At 42.8% G+C, this 16235-nt stretch overlaps 1 protein-coding gene across 5 annotated transcripts in view; it reads left to right on the forward strand.

Moving 5' to 3' along the window:
* The window catches only part of PHTF1 (putative homeodomain transcription factor 1), a 35532-nt gene that overhangs the window by 11549 nt on the left and 7748 nt on the right, over positions 1-16235 (forward strand). For all 5 annotated transcript variants that reach the window (XM_063297414.1, XM_063297415.1, XM_063297416.1 and 2 more), the window contains exons 6-11: positions 331-474; positions 4458-4599; positions 5414-5578; positions 7429-7506; positions 8588-8806; positions 15913-16041. In XM_063297414.1, coding sequence (XP_063153484.1) covers positions 331-474; positions 4458-4599; positions 5414-5578; positions 7429-7506; positions 8588-8806; positions 15913-16041 — 877 coding nt within the window. The remainder of the gene's footprint in view (positions 1-330; positions 475-4457; positions 4600-5413; positions 5579-7428; positions 7507-8587; positions 8807-15912; positions 16042-16235) is intronic.

Here is a 16235-nt window from a genome sequence, read left to right on the forward strand (position 1 = left end):
GATAAGTCTCATTTTCTTTATTATATACACACATATAATTTCATAATAGATTCAGTGATTGTATGACTCATTGTTTTGTCTTTCCTTGTACTCGCATTAACACAGGCATAGACACACATAGACACTTGATTCCTTTATGTGGTATTTTTAGCATCTTTATCCTATGACAACCTCAAAATACGTATCTCTTATGAATATATGTTTTATTCATAATTGGCATCTGGCAATACTCATTATTCTCTGGTGTAGGGTGTGTTAAATATTCTGCGGGTATGAAGAGGGGGACATTTATTATCAAACTCTGAGCTGATGTTAATTTTTTTAATCTAGAAAAACACGCAAATTTGCAGGAGGTGATGGAAGCACTATCTACACTTCCACTGACAAAATCAGCAGAACAGAGGAACCATTGGAGTCCTCATCCAGGATCAGCAGCTTTTTTGATTCAGTATTGCGCCGAAGGAGCAGGGAGGGGTATGGTTGGTAATATTACTTTGTTCAGAAGATATGACTGTAGTTTTAACTGAGTTTTAATTATAAATTAGATATTGCTCCAAGATTACATCATAGCATTTATTGTAGCTGAGTTATGTGCATTTGTGAAAAGGGGTTGCCAAGCTCTCTTTCCAGAGCTGCTGAACTCTCTTTCATCTTTCTTCAATCCTATCTTATTTATATTTTTATACCACATTCCACCAGCCAACTCAGGGTAGCACAACAGTTTTCCCTTCCCACTTTTAATAATCACAGCAGTCCTATGAAGTAGTTTCTGTTATGACAGTGAATGACTCAAGACTCACCAGGCAGCTTCATAGTTGAGGAGGGATTTCAACTATTATTGCCTTGTTCATAGTTCAGCGTTCCAATCAGTGTGTGTAACTTTGATTTGCCAGTGAAGTGCATAGTATTGCCCTGCTTTATTTAAAAGTGTTATCAGGAAGAATGGGAGAAAATGTTATTCTTTCGTTTTCTCTCAATGCATTCTGTGTCAGATGACAAACTTCAACTTTTGAGAATTCAGGTTTTGATAGATTTTAAGATAATAAAGCAGAAATGTTATCTTATGTATAATGAGGACTGGCCATAATGAGGACTGCTTATTTACTCTGGATTTGAAACTTGTACACTTTGAACTGATGTTCATAATTCTACAAGTTTAATATGAAGAGTTGTTGTTTATTCGTTTAGTCTCTTCCGACTCTTCGTGACTTCATGGACCAGCCCACGCCAGAGCTTCCTGTCGGTTGTCAACACCCCCAGCTCCCCCAGGGACGAGTCCGTCACCTCTAGAATATCATCCATCCACCTTGCCCTTGGTCGGCCCCTCTTCCTTTTGCCCTCCGCTCTCCCTAGCATCAGCATCTTCTCCAGGGTGTCCTGTCTTCTCATTATGTGGCCAAAGTATTTCAGTTTGGCCTTTAATATCGTTCCCTCAAGTGAGCAGTCTGGCTTGATTTCCTGGAGGATGGACTGGTTTGATCTTCTGGCAGTCCAAGGCACTCTCAGAATTTTCCTCCAACACCACAGTTCAAAAGCATCGATCTTCCTTCGCTCAGCCTTCCTTATGGTCCAGCTCTCGCAGCCATATGTTACTACAGGGAACACCATTGCTTTAACTATGCGGGCCTTTGTTGTCAGTGTGATGTCTCTGCTCTTAACTATTTTATTGAGATTTGTCATTGCTCTTCTCCCAAGGATTAAGCGTCTTCTGATTTCCTGACTGCAGTCAGCATCTGCAGTAATCTTTGCACCTAGGAATACAAAGTCTTTCACTGCTTCTACATTTTCTCCCTCTATTTGCCAGTTATCAATCAAGCTGGTTGCCATAATCTTGGTTTTTTTGAGGTTTAGCTGCAAGCCAGCTTTTGCACTTTCTTCTTTCACCTTCATCATAAGGCTCCTCAGTTCCTCTTTGCTTTCAGCCATCAAAGTGGTATCATCTGCATATCTGAGATTGTTAATGTTTCTTCAAGAGATTTTAACTCCAGCCTTGGATTCCTCAAGCCCAGCTTGTCGCATGATGTGTTCTGCATACAAGTTGAATAGGTAGGGTGAGAGTATACAGCCCTGCCGTACTCCTTTCCCAATCTTAAACCAGTCCGTTGTTCCGTGGTCTGTTCTTACTGTTGCTACTTGGTCGTTATACAGATTCTTCAGGAGGCAGACAAGATGACTTGGTATCCCCATACCACTAAGAACTTGCCACAATTTGTTATGGTCCACACAGTCAAAGGCTTTAGAATAGTCAATAAAACAGAAGCAGATGTTTTTCTGAAACTCCCTGGCTTTTTCCATTATCCATCGGATATTGGCAATTTGGTCTCTAGTTCCTCTGCCTTTTCTAAACCCAGCTTGTGCATCTGGCAATTCTCGCTCCATGAATTGTTGAAGTCTACCTTGCAGGATCTTGAGCATTACCTTACTGGCATGTGAAATGAGTGCCACTGTTCGATAGTTTGAACATTCTTTAGTGTTCCCCTTTTTTGGTATGGAGATATAAGTTGATTTTTTCCAATCTGATGGCCATTCTTGTGTTTTCCATATTTGCTGGCATATAGCATGCATTACCTTGACAGCATCATCTTGCAAGATTTTGAACAGTTCAGCTGGGATGCCGTTGTCTCTGCTGCCTTGTTATTAGCAATGCTTCTTAAGGCCCACTCAACCTCACTCTTCAGGATGTCTGGCTCTAGCTCACTGACCACACCATCAAAGCTATCCCCGATATTGTTATCCTTCCTATACAGGTCTTCTGTATATTCATGCCACCTTTTCTTTATCTCTTCTTCTTCTGTTAGGTCCTTGCCATCTTTGTTTTTGATCATACCCATTTTGGCCTGGAATTTACCTCCAGTGTTTCTAATTTTCTGGAAGAGGTCTCTTGTCCTTCCTATTCTATTGTCTTCTTCCACTTCCACACATTGCTTATTTAAAAAAATTCCTTATCTCTTCTGGCTAACCTCTGGAATTTTGCATTTAATTGGGCATATCTCCCCCTATCACTGTTGCCTTTTGCTTTCCTTCTTTCTTGGGCTACTTCTAGTGTCTCAGCAGACAGCCATTTTGCCTTCTTCGTTTTCTCTTTCTTTGGGATGTATTTTGTTGCCGCCTCTTGAACAATGTTGCAGACTTCTGTCCATAGTTCTTCCGGGACCCTATCTACTAAGTCCAGTCCCTTAAATCTATTCTTCACCTCCACTGCATATTCCTTAGGAATATTAGTGAGCTCATATCTAGCTGATCTGTGGGTCTTCCCTAATCTCTTTAGTCTGATTCTGAATTGTGCAAGAAGAAGTTCGTGATCTGAACTACAGTCAGCTCCAGGCCTTGTTTTTACCGACTGTACAGATGTCTGCCACCTTTGGCTGCAAAGGATGTAGTCAATCTGATTTCGGTGTTGTCCATCTGGTGAAGTCCATGTATAAAGCCGTCTCTTAGGTTGTTGGAAGAGAGTGTTTGTTATGCAGAATGAATTGTCTTGGCAAAATTCTATCAGCCTATGTCCTGCTTCGTTTTGTTCACCCATGCCATACTTACCTGTAATTCCAGATGTCATTTGACTGCCCACCTTAGCATTCCAGTCTCCTGTGATGAAAATAACATCTCTTTTAGTCATGTTGTCCAGTAGGTGCTGCAGATCCTCATAGAACTGCTCTATTTCAGCTTCTTCAGCATTTGTGGTTGGGGCGTATATTTGGATCACTGTGATGTTAGATGGCTTGCCCTGAATTCGAATTGAGATCATTCTGTCATTTTTTGGATTGTATCCAAGCACTGCTTTAGCCACTTTACTATTAATTATGAAGGCTACTCCATTTCTTCTGTGGTCCTCTTGTCCACAGTAGTAGATCTGGTGGTCATTTGATGTGAAGTGGCCCATTCCAGTCCATTTCAGTTCACTGACGCCCAAAATGTCTATCTTTTATCTTGACATCTCACCAATAACCACATCCAATTTGCCCTGGCTCATAGATCTTACATTCCAGGTTCCAATGGTGTGTTGATCCTTAGAACATCAGATTCGCCGTTCACCACCAGCACTGTCAGCTGCCAGCCGTCCTTTCGGCTTTGAGCTAGCTGCGTCATCACGTCTGGGGCTAGTTGAGCTCATCCTCTGTTCCTCCCCAGTAGCATTTTGACCATCTTCCGATGGTATACCGACATATCTCTGGTTGTACTGATCCATTTAGTTTTCACGGCAAGAATCCTGGGGTGGGTTGCCATTACCTTCCCCAGGGATTGCATTTAGTCTGACCTCTCTGTCATGACCTTTCCGTCTTGTGTGGCCCTTCACGGTTTAGCTCATGGCATCATTGAGGTGCTCAAGCTCCAGCACCACGACAAGGTAACGATCCTTTGCTGAAGAATATGAAGAGACCATGAAAAATTCTGTATCTTCTCAACCATGTCTTGATTTTAGAAGTGTGAATAAGAAAGACATGCATTTCCTTCCATAGGGTGAAAAGGGGAAAACAGGTAGCTGATAAAGGGACTGAAACAGAGCAAAGCAGTGGTATGAAACGCAAGATTTCCAGATCTGAGCATAGTTTTCAGCGATCCAAGGATCCTGAAATGCAGTTAAATGTAGATAGAAAACAGGTAAGATTTGAACTTTATGTACTTAGTTGATGCAAATGGAAAATTAGCTCTGTATGAACAGTAATACATACATTAAATCTTATTCATCTGAATTCTGGAAAATATGGAATATATCTTTCCAAAAGAATGTTTATAATTATAGACATAGATAATATTAATAATTGCTTATTTAATTATAGAAATTTACCACCTTGGAAATTAATTTCAACTTGCCTGATTGTTATAAAATCTATTTTCCAGATTGTCATAAAATCTTTTTTTCTATTAAACTTAAAATTAACCCGTTCTTCCACCAATGCAGCTTGGATTAAAATGATCTTTGCTATCAGTCCTCAACATATAGGAAGTTAGTTTGGATTCAGGAAGGAGAAACATTTATAATTTTCCTTCAAATTTCCTCATTTTATTCTCATAGCAGTTATGTGTGTTAAGTTAGGCTGAAAGGAAGTGACTGGCCTACTGTATGAGCTTCATGAGATTCAAAACCCAGCCTACCAGATCATAGTTCACCATTGCTTCTCAGTCATAACAGTAAAAGTATCTGGAATTGCATGCAGGGAAACTGACAGATGGATCCATATCCATACAGCTGTCCTCCATCAAGTAAACTGCAGTGTTTGGTTGGGTTTCAATCATGTTGTAGATTAATTATTGCTAAACTGTGAAGCTGTATAAGGTGTAACTTTTGTATTTTGTTTGTACTGCTATAGAGTAAATTCCTACTGGTTAGTTCCTATGGTACAAATAGATTACGTGAATGTGAACTGTCCCATCTGCTTGATGTTAGCTTTAATCCTGATTGATGTTCTTTCAGACTATTTCTAGACATTCTGGCATTTCTGATGAATTGTCAAGTGAGGCGGAAACAGATACTATGCGCAGAAGTATAGAAGGTAGCCCTAACTTAATTGCTACTGACAATCAGAGCAGAAAGTCTTTTCTTTCTGCACTTCCTTCAACAAGTCGGTCAGTATCACAGGTAAGTGTTGTTATCAAAAACTGTTAACCCACTTACTTAGGCACCAAATGCTTTTCACTTTTAATCAAGATAAGAAAGAGAGTAGGCTGGCCTTCAATTCTTGTGTGGTCCACATGTGTTGGGACAGCAACTCCCAGAATTACCAGTTAATATACCCATATCTGCAGGGCACCAGAAAAGAAGTGTAATAATCATTAACTCTAACCCTAACCCTGAACTTGTAGGTTATATTCTGTCATGTTTGTAATTTATACTCCTTGGTATTTATTTAGCGTTATCTGGAAGCAAACTGAAAAACAATAGTTTGATGTCTCTATAATTTCTGTTTTCTAGATAAAGATAAATATAATAGTGCTGACATTAAACTGTCAGAGATGATAATTTCTCACTTTTCTATCCACCATTTTTTTCTCTCTCCCTGTTGTTTTATACCATATAATTAGCGGGCAGTAGCTTATAAAATAATAGGCCAAAGGAGCGAATATATCTAAAATGTTTATTTTAGAAAAAAGCCATACATTTAAATGACAGTTTTAAGAAACAAAGGTGTTGCTGGATAATCAAATGTATGTTTGATGTTAAGTTTAGGAGCAAAATATCTAAGAATAGATATTTAGCATTTCTAGCCATTTAAAGTCCATTTTTAAAGCAAAATGAATAGCTGCTGGGCAGAGAAGATAACTGTTGTAGCAGACAGGGCCTTTTAGTACTACAAAATATCATTGGAATTATACTTTAACTGATTTGTTTTACTGCCTTGGACATATTTGTTTAAGAACTTCAGATGAGTTCTGCTGGATCAGGCCATGGGCCCACTTAGTCCACCCTTCTCTGTCAGATAGTGTATTTGTAAAGCTCACAAAAATGGTCCAGAAAGTGACAACCCTTCTTCCACAGTCACTTCTCAGTGACATGCTGTCTATGATTCAGGATATGGTAAACAGCCGTAAAAAAATGAGTGGTCGTTGATAACCTCATCCTGTTTAAAACTGTCTAAATAGGCCACCATTACCATAGCTGCTAGCAATGAATTCCAGTTTAACTATGCAGTGTGTGAAGTAGAATAGTGTTTATTGGTCATGACGTTTAGTTTCAGTGAATAATCTCATATCTAACGTTGTGATACAGGGAGAAAATTATATTCATAGCAATGGATTATAGAACATTTAGTTCTTGGTCAGGATTCTGAGTATCACCTAGGATTAAGTCCAATGTTTTATGTCTCCCTCTTGGCCTCATGACTAGCAGTTCCAAAAACCAATCATTTAATATATCTAGAAATTTAGTCTCTTTTATTAGGTTCAGGTTGTGCATTCTTCCCAGTTAAATGAATATGGTTGAAGCATCCATTTCTAGGTTAGGAATGTAAACCATGCCGGTCTTACAATGTCACTTCCACTTCCATCATTACGTGAATCACCATGGTCGTTAAGCAAGACATCACATGACCACAACTTGCGATTTCACTTCTACGTTCTCCATTAATTCTGCTTGTTGGAAGCTGATTGTGAGGCTTGCAAATGGCGATCACATCACCATGGGACGCTGCAACAGTTGCAAATGCGTGCTGGTTGCAAAGCACCTGAATGGTATCATGTAACTGTGGGACTCTGTGACGGCCGTATATGCAAGGCTTGGTTGCAAAGCTGTTTTCTTCAACCATCATAACTTTGAATGGTTGCTAAACAAGGCAGTTGGTAAGCAAGGACTACCTGTACACATATATGGATTTGTCTTTTCAATAAGTGCAATACAATAAAATGTTGTACTTCTAATATATACCATGTTTGTTACTTCGAAGATTTTCCACATTTTAGTTCTTCACTTCTTCTTTTTGTGATCTGAGGCAGGTCAAGGAGGTTGTGAAATCCGTGCAAGATTCTGACAGCGTCGTGGAATCAGAACTTGATGTAACATTTCCTGATGAGGTATTCAGAATTAAAAATTACAGCATGTCCTGTGTGAAGTGAAGTTCCTGGAGGCAGCTGATCATTTTTTCATTACTTTGAAATTTGAGATTCTTCTCAGCATCATCAGAGAGTGGAGCTGGTATCGCATAAGCCATAAGACATGATTTGTTTTAATCATGGTTGGAGGAATAGATAATAGTGGCCTGGCTCACATATAATGGTAATCCTAATAGCTGTGTTTATGCAGTGTGTTAATTCAAAACCAAGTGAGCTTGTTATAGTTTAACGTAAGGATAGGGTATGTGGGTACTTGCAATTTCCAGGCTTTCATTTGAGATCTCTGGAGTCCTTGAGAATTGTCCCACTGAAATTGAGCAAGAGGGAGTCAAATTATGTTGGCCAAAAAAAAGGTTGTATACAGTCTGAACAAAATCTCCTTCTGGGGTGGAATAAATGCTGACATTTCTGTGTAGAATGTTGGTGGTTTAATACAAGTGTCAGGCCAGGACATCAATTCGATTACAAAACTGCATTTTTTTTTTACATTGCAGAATTAATCCTTGTGTAGAAATACATGTTCCATGTTTTTGCTTATAAGTTTGTTAATACATATTTCAATGTTTTTGGAATAGTTCAATAATTCACTATAGCACATACCTATTGGATTTGACATCAGGGAGTGGGTATAGCTATTGTGTCATACCACTAATAGTGTTATCAGTGCAATATTCTTGATTAGTACCTCAGTGATTATTCTAACTTCTCTGCAGCACTGGTGAATTAGATTATTTGGCATTTAGTATTTCATAGTATTTAAAAAGCTAAAGGGACAAATACAAAATTGTGTCAGACAGTGTTCATGATAAAAGAGGATAGTGGGAATTGGCTGGTACCTTTCCATGGGATTGGCCTTTTTAAAAATCATCATCATCATTCAGATTTAATATAGCAACCCACTCCAGTTGCTTGCACTATTGTAACTTAAATGAATTAAAGGATTGTGCAAGAGTGCATATTATGACAGAGGTCATAAAGAATTCAGCAAGTGGTCTTAATTGAATTAGGATTGCAATAATTATTTTCTAACATTTCCTTACAGGAGTCCAAAGCCCAATATAGTAGCGAATCTCAGAGTGGTAGTATTTCTTATAGAGATTCGGAGAGTACTCGCCATGACTCTGAGACAGAAGATATGTTGTGGGATGATTTGCTTCACGGACCTGAATGCCGGTCCTCTTTCACCAGTGACAGTGAGGAAGCAAAAGGAAAAGAAAAGAAGGCAAGCAAACGAGATCTGAAGGACGATGTTTTTCAGCAGGTCTGTAACATGCAAAGCATTCCCCTTTGTGATGGTAGCTTAAGCGATAAAAAGATCAGGAGACAGTGCCAGAAATTCCTCTTTGTGTTCTCTGGCAACAAGATGTAAAATCCATTTTTCATGGATTTCTATCCAATTATATAGGTTCGCTGTGCCATTTATCTGGATAAATAAAATGTGTTTGTTTTTCAGTAGAGAAGGATTACAATCTAGCAAGAATCAGAAGAGTTTAATTTAGATATACTATACTCTGTTGTGCGACCCCAGGAATATGGAATTTAAGCAGAAGTATTAAAAGACATTAATTGCACATTAATGAGATGCAGCAGTCCACCTTAGGAGGGAAAATGTGATTTGGAGCATGTGAGGACACTAATGTAGCACCTGTTGGTGACTTCTTAAAGAAGCCATGTCTTTTTTTGGGCTTACATGGCAGAAACCAGTGACCCCAGGAACATCCATGATCGTTATAGGGTACCGTCAAGTGCTGTGTGCCTGCCCTCACTTGCTCTAAATCAGCTTTTCCTATTTGAATCTGGAACTATGGCCGTAGTTGTTCCAGTGTCAGAATAGCAGCATTAACTCAAGGGCACTGGAAAAGTGTTCTTGATTTGGTGATGTACCTATTAAATTTCTTACCAAGTGCCTTCATCCAAAGAGTAGATGTGATTATAGCCATTTATTACATTATAGAAAATATTTAAAGTATATTTGCTTATTATTAGCATAGATTACATTTGGAATAAACATGCTGAGATAATAAGGCAAGTATGAAATACTGAGGTTTTTAAGATAATATGTCTACAGCAAAAAATACTACCATAGCTGTAGGTATGCTGATGTAATGATTGCCTTATCCCAACGAAGTCAGTCTCACCAGAGTTTAGTGAATAAAACTGATTTATTGAAAGGATAGTATGCAAATACGAAGAAAGCTGAGAATAAGCAAAAGCGCGCCAAATACAAACTAAAAACCCTCGCCTCCAAGCCGATCCCGCCCCCCACCCCAACATCGCAACCACCCCCTCCCAGCCTTGGCAAGCGTCACACATCTGCCTGGGAAAGTAACCTTGAATACATGTTATAACCCAAACACACATTCCTTCATGGTAACAGAAAGATAACAGCCCGGCAGGGCTGGAATTCCCCACCCCGCAGGTGATAGACACGGATCAGAAACATGACATGCGAAACGTTACGATGTATACAAATCATTGGAATAATGAACATGACATATCACCCCCCTTAAAGAAAGGAAATAACCTCATGGAGCAGGCTTAGCAGGATAAGCAGTGTGGAAATGGGCAACTAGAACAGGGGAGTGAACATCGCAGGCAGTGACCCATTCAGGATGAGGGAAATGTTTCCAGCGAACGAGGTATTGCAAGACAGAATGACATCGTTGAGAATCCAAGATTTCTCGGACTTCAAAGTGTTGTTGACCATCAATCATGATAGGTGCAGGGGGTGGAGGTTGTGGATGCCAGCGGGCGGATTCGTGGAAAGATTTAAGCAGGCTGCAATGAAAGACAGGGTGTAAGCGTTTAAGATTCGCAGGTAAATCTAATTTAAAAGTAACAGGATTAATTTGAGCAACAATAGGAAAAGGACCAATAAACTTCGGTGCCAACTTTTTCGACGGTTGCGTGGATTTGATGAATTTGGTGGACAGATACACCTTATCACCCACTTGGAAAGGTGGTGAGGTGGATCGTTTGGAATCTGCATGTCGTTTGTAAGTGGCTTGGGCATCAGCAAGCGCTTGTTGTATTGTTGGCCAGGCAGCTGCTAGACGTGCAGCCCAATCAGTAGGTGAAGACGGGGGGGAGGCTGGCTGAGGCAGTTCTGGGATCAGGACGAAGTCACGGCCAAAAACGGTGTGGAATGGCACCTGGCCAGTGCTCTGATGCAACTTCTGCAAATGGTAGGAGGTCTACCCACTCATCTTGCTGATAATTTACGAAAGCACGCAGATATTGTTCAAGGGTAGAATTGACCGCCTCCGTATTTCCGTCAGTCTCCGGATGCGACGCGGTTGACAGTGCTTGGTTAGTACCCAGTAATTTCATAAATTCCCGCCAAAACTTGGACGTGAATTGTGTCCCTCTGTCTGTCACCAAGCGGGCGGGGCATCCGTGAATTTTGTACACGTGTACAATGAAGAGGCGGGCTAGCTGTTGTGCAGAAGGGATGGAGGTACATGGGATGAAATGGGCTTGTTTAGAGAAAAAATCTTTCACCACCCAAATGACAGTTTTCCTTTGGCTAGGAGGTAAATCAACAATGAAGTCCATAGAGATCTCCTCCCAAGGGCGGGAAGAATTAGCCACTGGTTGTAACAAGCCCTGGGGCTTTCCCACTTTTCATTTGGAAGCAGCACATACTGGGCAGGAATTGACGTATTCTTTGATGTCGCGCCGGAGCGTTGGCCACCAGAACTGGTGTCTAACCAGATGAAGGGTCTTCCCAAACCCAAAATGCCCAGCCACTCTGTCATCATGGGATCGTGACAGAATGGTTTTGCGCAAAGCCTCAGGCACATAGACAATCATGCTTTCATGCAAAAGCCTGTTTAAAAGTGACCTCGTTGAGGTTTGCTTGCAACCAAGTGTCAGTTTTCAGCTCGGAAAGAAACTGTTGTTGCAAGTCTGAGGGAACAGGCAAGCGAGGTGAAACTGAAGTGTCTGTGCGCTGCGCTCGGGTTTGGCTGCGAGTCACAGCTGCCAAACTCATTTGGGGCTCTGTCCAGAGAGTTCCCACTAGATCTGGCACTGTACTGGCATCCTGAGGCTGGCGCGAAAGCGCATCAGCCAGGAAGTTGGTCTTTCCAGGTATAAATTTCAGTTTAAAGTCAAAACGACTAAAGAATTGAGCCCACCTAATTTGTTTTGGGCTCAGTTTACAAGAGGCCGTCAGTGCCTCCAGGTTTTTATGATCAGTCCAAAGTTCGAATGGGTGGGTAGCCCCCTCCAGTAAGTGACGCCAGCTTTCCAAAGCAGCTTTTACAGCAAAAGCCTCTTTCTCTCAAACGTGCCATCTCCTTTCTGTCTCCGAAAATTTACGGGAGAGGTAAGCACATGGCTTTAACTGTCTGAGATTGTCCCTTTGCATTAACAGAGCTCCAATTGAAAAATCAGAAGCATCCACCTGTACCACAAATGGTTTGTCGGGATCAGGATGCTGCAGAATGGGTTCAGACGTAAACAGCTGTTTAAGGGTCTGAAAAGCCCTCTGGCATGTGGGTGTCCATTTTAGCAGTGCTCCTGGGTTTTTCACCCTCCGTGTGTCCCCCAAACCTTTCGTTTTGAGCAACTCAGTGAGGGGTAGCGCAATTTCCGCGAACCCCTGGATGAAGGGCTGATAAAAATTCGTGAATCCAAGGAGACTTTGGAGCTGCTTACGCGTGCGTGGCGGCTCCCATGCCAAAATGGCTTCAATTTTAGCGGGATCCATTTCAATTCCTTTATCGGAAATCCTATAGCCCAGATAATCAATTTGCGACTTATGAAATGCACATTTTGACAGTTTAGCATACAATTCTGCCTTTCTCAGTTTGCTCAGAACCTGTCTGACTATATATATATGTTCCTCCATCGTTTCAGTATATATTAAAACATCATCTAAATACACCAATACCCCTTTAAATAGGTGGTCATGCAAGACCTCATTGATAAGTTGCATAAAAACTCCTGGCACCCCCGCCAATCCAAATGGCAACACCTTATATTGAAAAGCACCCAAAGGACAATTAAACGCAGTTTTCCATTCATCCGCCTCCCGTATGCGAATACGGAAATATGCCTCCCTCAAGTCCAGCTTAGAGAATATTTTCCTCTTTGCCAGATGTGTTAGCATGTCCTTTATCAGGGGCAAAGGATATTTATTTAATATCGATACTGCATTGAGCCCACGGAAATCTGTACACAGTCTCAAAGTGCCATCCTTCTTTGATTGAAACAGTACAGGTGTGCCTACCGGAGAGCTGGCCGGTTCAATGAAACCCCTAGCTAGATTTTTGTCAATGAACTCTCGTAGTGTGGCCAGCTCCTTCTGGGTCATAGAATAAATTTTAGGGCTAGGCAATTTCACATTAGGAACAAATTCTATGGCACAGTCAGTTTTGCGATGAGGCGGCAGCTGGTCTGCCTCTTTTTCACCAAACACATCTGCAAAGTCCTGGTATTGCTCTGGCAGCCCTTCCAGCGGCTCGAGGACTTGCAGGGAAGTGGTTGCTGCCCGTCCCACCTCGTTGTCGTCTAGTTGATCTTTCGCAGGGGCTTTATAAAATCCATCTGTGAACGTCACCGTTTGATGCACCCAGTTTATGGAGGGATTTTGCCGTACAAACCAGGGCATCCCCAAGATGACCAAAGGTCCCCCTACCGGTGCCACAATAAATGGTAACTTTTCCCGATGGCTACCCATTTGCAAGGCAACCATCCCGGTAGAGTGGGTGACTGGTTTCCCCCCTGCCATGGTCCCGTCCAACTGGGTAAAGATCATCGGCCGCTTTAAAGGGAACGTGGGTAACCCCAACGCAGTAACCACGTCAGGGTGCATCAAGGACCGTGAACACCCCGAATCAACCATGGCCCACAGTTCTATGGTTTGGGTGCTGGACCCCAACTTCACTCTAACGGTCAGGGTAGGGAAATCCCCACTCACTGAAACATGGTCGCGCCCATCTTCTTCTTCTTCCACCTGCCCCACGGCGCCCTTCAAAGCAGGTGGCTGGCGTTTCCTGCCGGCTCCTCAGTCTCCTGTTCCCCCTCTTCTCCAAAGAAGGGGATGCCTTCAGGTTCCACCTCGGCCAGGGCGGCTTTCATCTTCCTTGGTAGGGATGGCGATTTCCCAGCCAGTTTAGCTGGGCGATCCTCGGCTCGTCTTTTTGGGCATGCCGCCGCCCTTCCTTCCCGCAGCGCAGACATTGCCCCTTAGCAAAGCGACGCTCCCTCTCCTCTTCCCACGCACGCTGACTGGGTCGTCCTGAAGAGATCGGAGCGCAGGCGCTTTTGATGGTTTTGCCTTGCTTCACCGCCTTACGATGTGCGAAGGTTTCCAGGGCGTTTTCAGTGCTGCCAGCTAGTTGAATCCACCCATACAAAGTCTTTGGGTCATCACGCCCCAGAGCCCACCGAAGGACCTCAGTTTCCAGCCCATCTTTAAACATCTCTACTAGGGTGGACTGGGACCAATCCTCAACTTTTCCGGCCAGTGCTTTGAATTCTAACGCGTAGTCTGCCACTGAAAGCGACCCTTGGGCCAGGTTCTTCAGAGCCCGTTTTGCCCTTTCTTGTGCCAGAGGGTCCTCAAAGTGTTGTTTTAGCGCCCACAGGAACTCCTCGACATCTTCCAGCTCTGGGGCCTCTGCTTGACACAGCTGGATGTACCAATCCGCCGCCCTCCCCTTCAGCCTATTTGGAATGGCATTGATTTTCCCCCTCTCGGAGCGGAAGCTCTGCTCCCAATCCTCCATGTAGCTATTAGCATTAGTAATGAAGAAAGACAGCTTCGTAGGATCGCCGTCAAACTTCACAGGAAAGGGGGGAGGGGTCTCACCGCCTCCAGCCGTTCGGCTTTTCCCGTCACGTCTAGGGTCCTCCTCCCTGTCGCTGGCTGTCGGAACCGAGTCCGACCTCTTCTCTGCGGAGATGGGGGTGGTGACTCCGGGTTAGTGCTCTGCTCCCTAGCGCCCTTTCGTCTTCCCTCAGCCGACCCCGACTTCCCATGGCTTTCCTTTAGCATCACCGCCAAAGACTCCAACTTCTCCTCTAAAGCCTTCATTCGCGCGGGGGTGACCGATTCTTCGACCGCACTGGTTACCACTACCACTGTAGGTGACAACGGAGGTCCTGGTTTCCGAACCTCTTGGGCGTCCCCTACAGCGGAGTCCTCGTCCTCATCCCCCGTTCTGTATTCGGCCCCTGACGTGCCTGTCGTTTCTGACGTTACCAACTGCTCACCGGGTTGTAGCCCCAGCTGCTCCCGGCGGGCCGCCCTCTCCGTGCGGGCGCTCCGGGCCACCCGCACCGTCGTGGTATCCGGCTCCTCTTCAATCCACTCGGCTTCTCGTAGTACAGACATCGCTAGGGCACCCCGTCACAGGTAACCTGGCTAGGGGCTAGCGGGGTAAATTTCTTTGATGATTTATTGTAATGATTGCCTTATCCCAACTCACCAATGGTGAGAAGTCAGTCTCACCAGAGTTTAGTGAATAAAACTGATTTATTGAAAGGATAGTATGCAAATACGAAGAAAGCTGAGAATAAGCAAAAGCGTGCCAAATACAAACTAAAAACCCTCGCCTCCAAGCCGATCCCGCCCCCCACCCCAACATCGCAACCACCCCCTCCCAGCCTTGGCAAGCGTCACACATCTGCCTGGGAAAGTAACCTTGAATACATGTTATAACCCAAACACACATTCCTTCATGGTAACAGAAAGATAACAGCCCGGCAGGGCTGGAATTCCCCACCCCGCAGGTGATAGACACGGATCAGAAACATGACATGCGAAACGTTACGATGTATACAAATCATTGGAACGATGAACATGACAGCTGACTGTGAGCAGTTGGTGATAAAAAAAGTGCTGGGGAAAAGCCCCTGGATGCCCTCTTAACTGGGGTATACTGACATCAGAAAAAAACCCTATCTGTTAACAGTTCTTATTCGTGTAATTATTAAGCATTTCAAGGTTGTGATATAGACAACAGGAATCACCACTTGGATTCTTTATTTTTACCTCTATTTATATTATTTATTAATGTATTTTACTCTCTGTATTTATGGTTATGGTTTTAATTGATTGTTGTAAACCACCCAGAATCCCCTGACGGGAGGATATGGGCGGGGATAAATTAGATAAATAAATAAACAAACAAACAAACAAATAAATAAAATAAACATTAAAATGCTCAGCAAGGATAAAAGTTAGGCTTTAATAACATTCATGCTTACTCAAATAGGACCCATCTTTTGACCCATATAAAGTTAATGGCAAAATGTTTGCTCCATATAATTAAATATGCTGTTTTGAAGCCATTTCTCCCAATGTTAGAGACAGATCTTCCAGAATATGTCTCCAATATGTATTTTCTTCCTCAGAACCACTTGTTCTGGCTGCAGAACACAAGTCCTGCCTCTACCAAAGTGAGTGCACTCATCTGGGAGGGGAATGAGTGCAAGAAAGTAGATATGTCTGTTCTGGAGATCAGTGGAATCATCATGGGCAGGGTAAGGGTTATGCCCATTCAGTATACTCTTAAAGAAAAACTGGCAGTTCTATTCTGTGCAACTTGTTCTGCATTCACAAGCAAAATATGTTATTACAAGAACGTGAGATTTTGGTAGAATGCAGTAGATACTTTAAGTTGGAAGTTCAGTGGGTTGCCGTCAGGAAACCAGGCTGGGAACCACGCTGAGCCGGT

Source organism: Candoia aspera, chromosome 3 (assembly GCF_035149785.1).
Source record: "Candoia aspera isolate rCanAsp1 chromosome 3, rCanAsp1.hap2, whole genome shotgun sequence".
In the NCBI taxonomy this organism is placed as follows: domain Eukaryota; kingdom Metazoa; phylum Chordata; class Lepidosauria; order Squamata; family Boidae; genus Candoia; species Candoia aspera.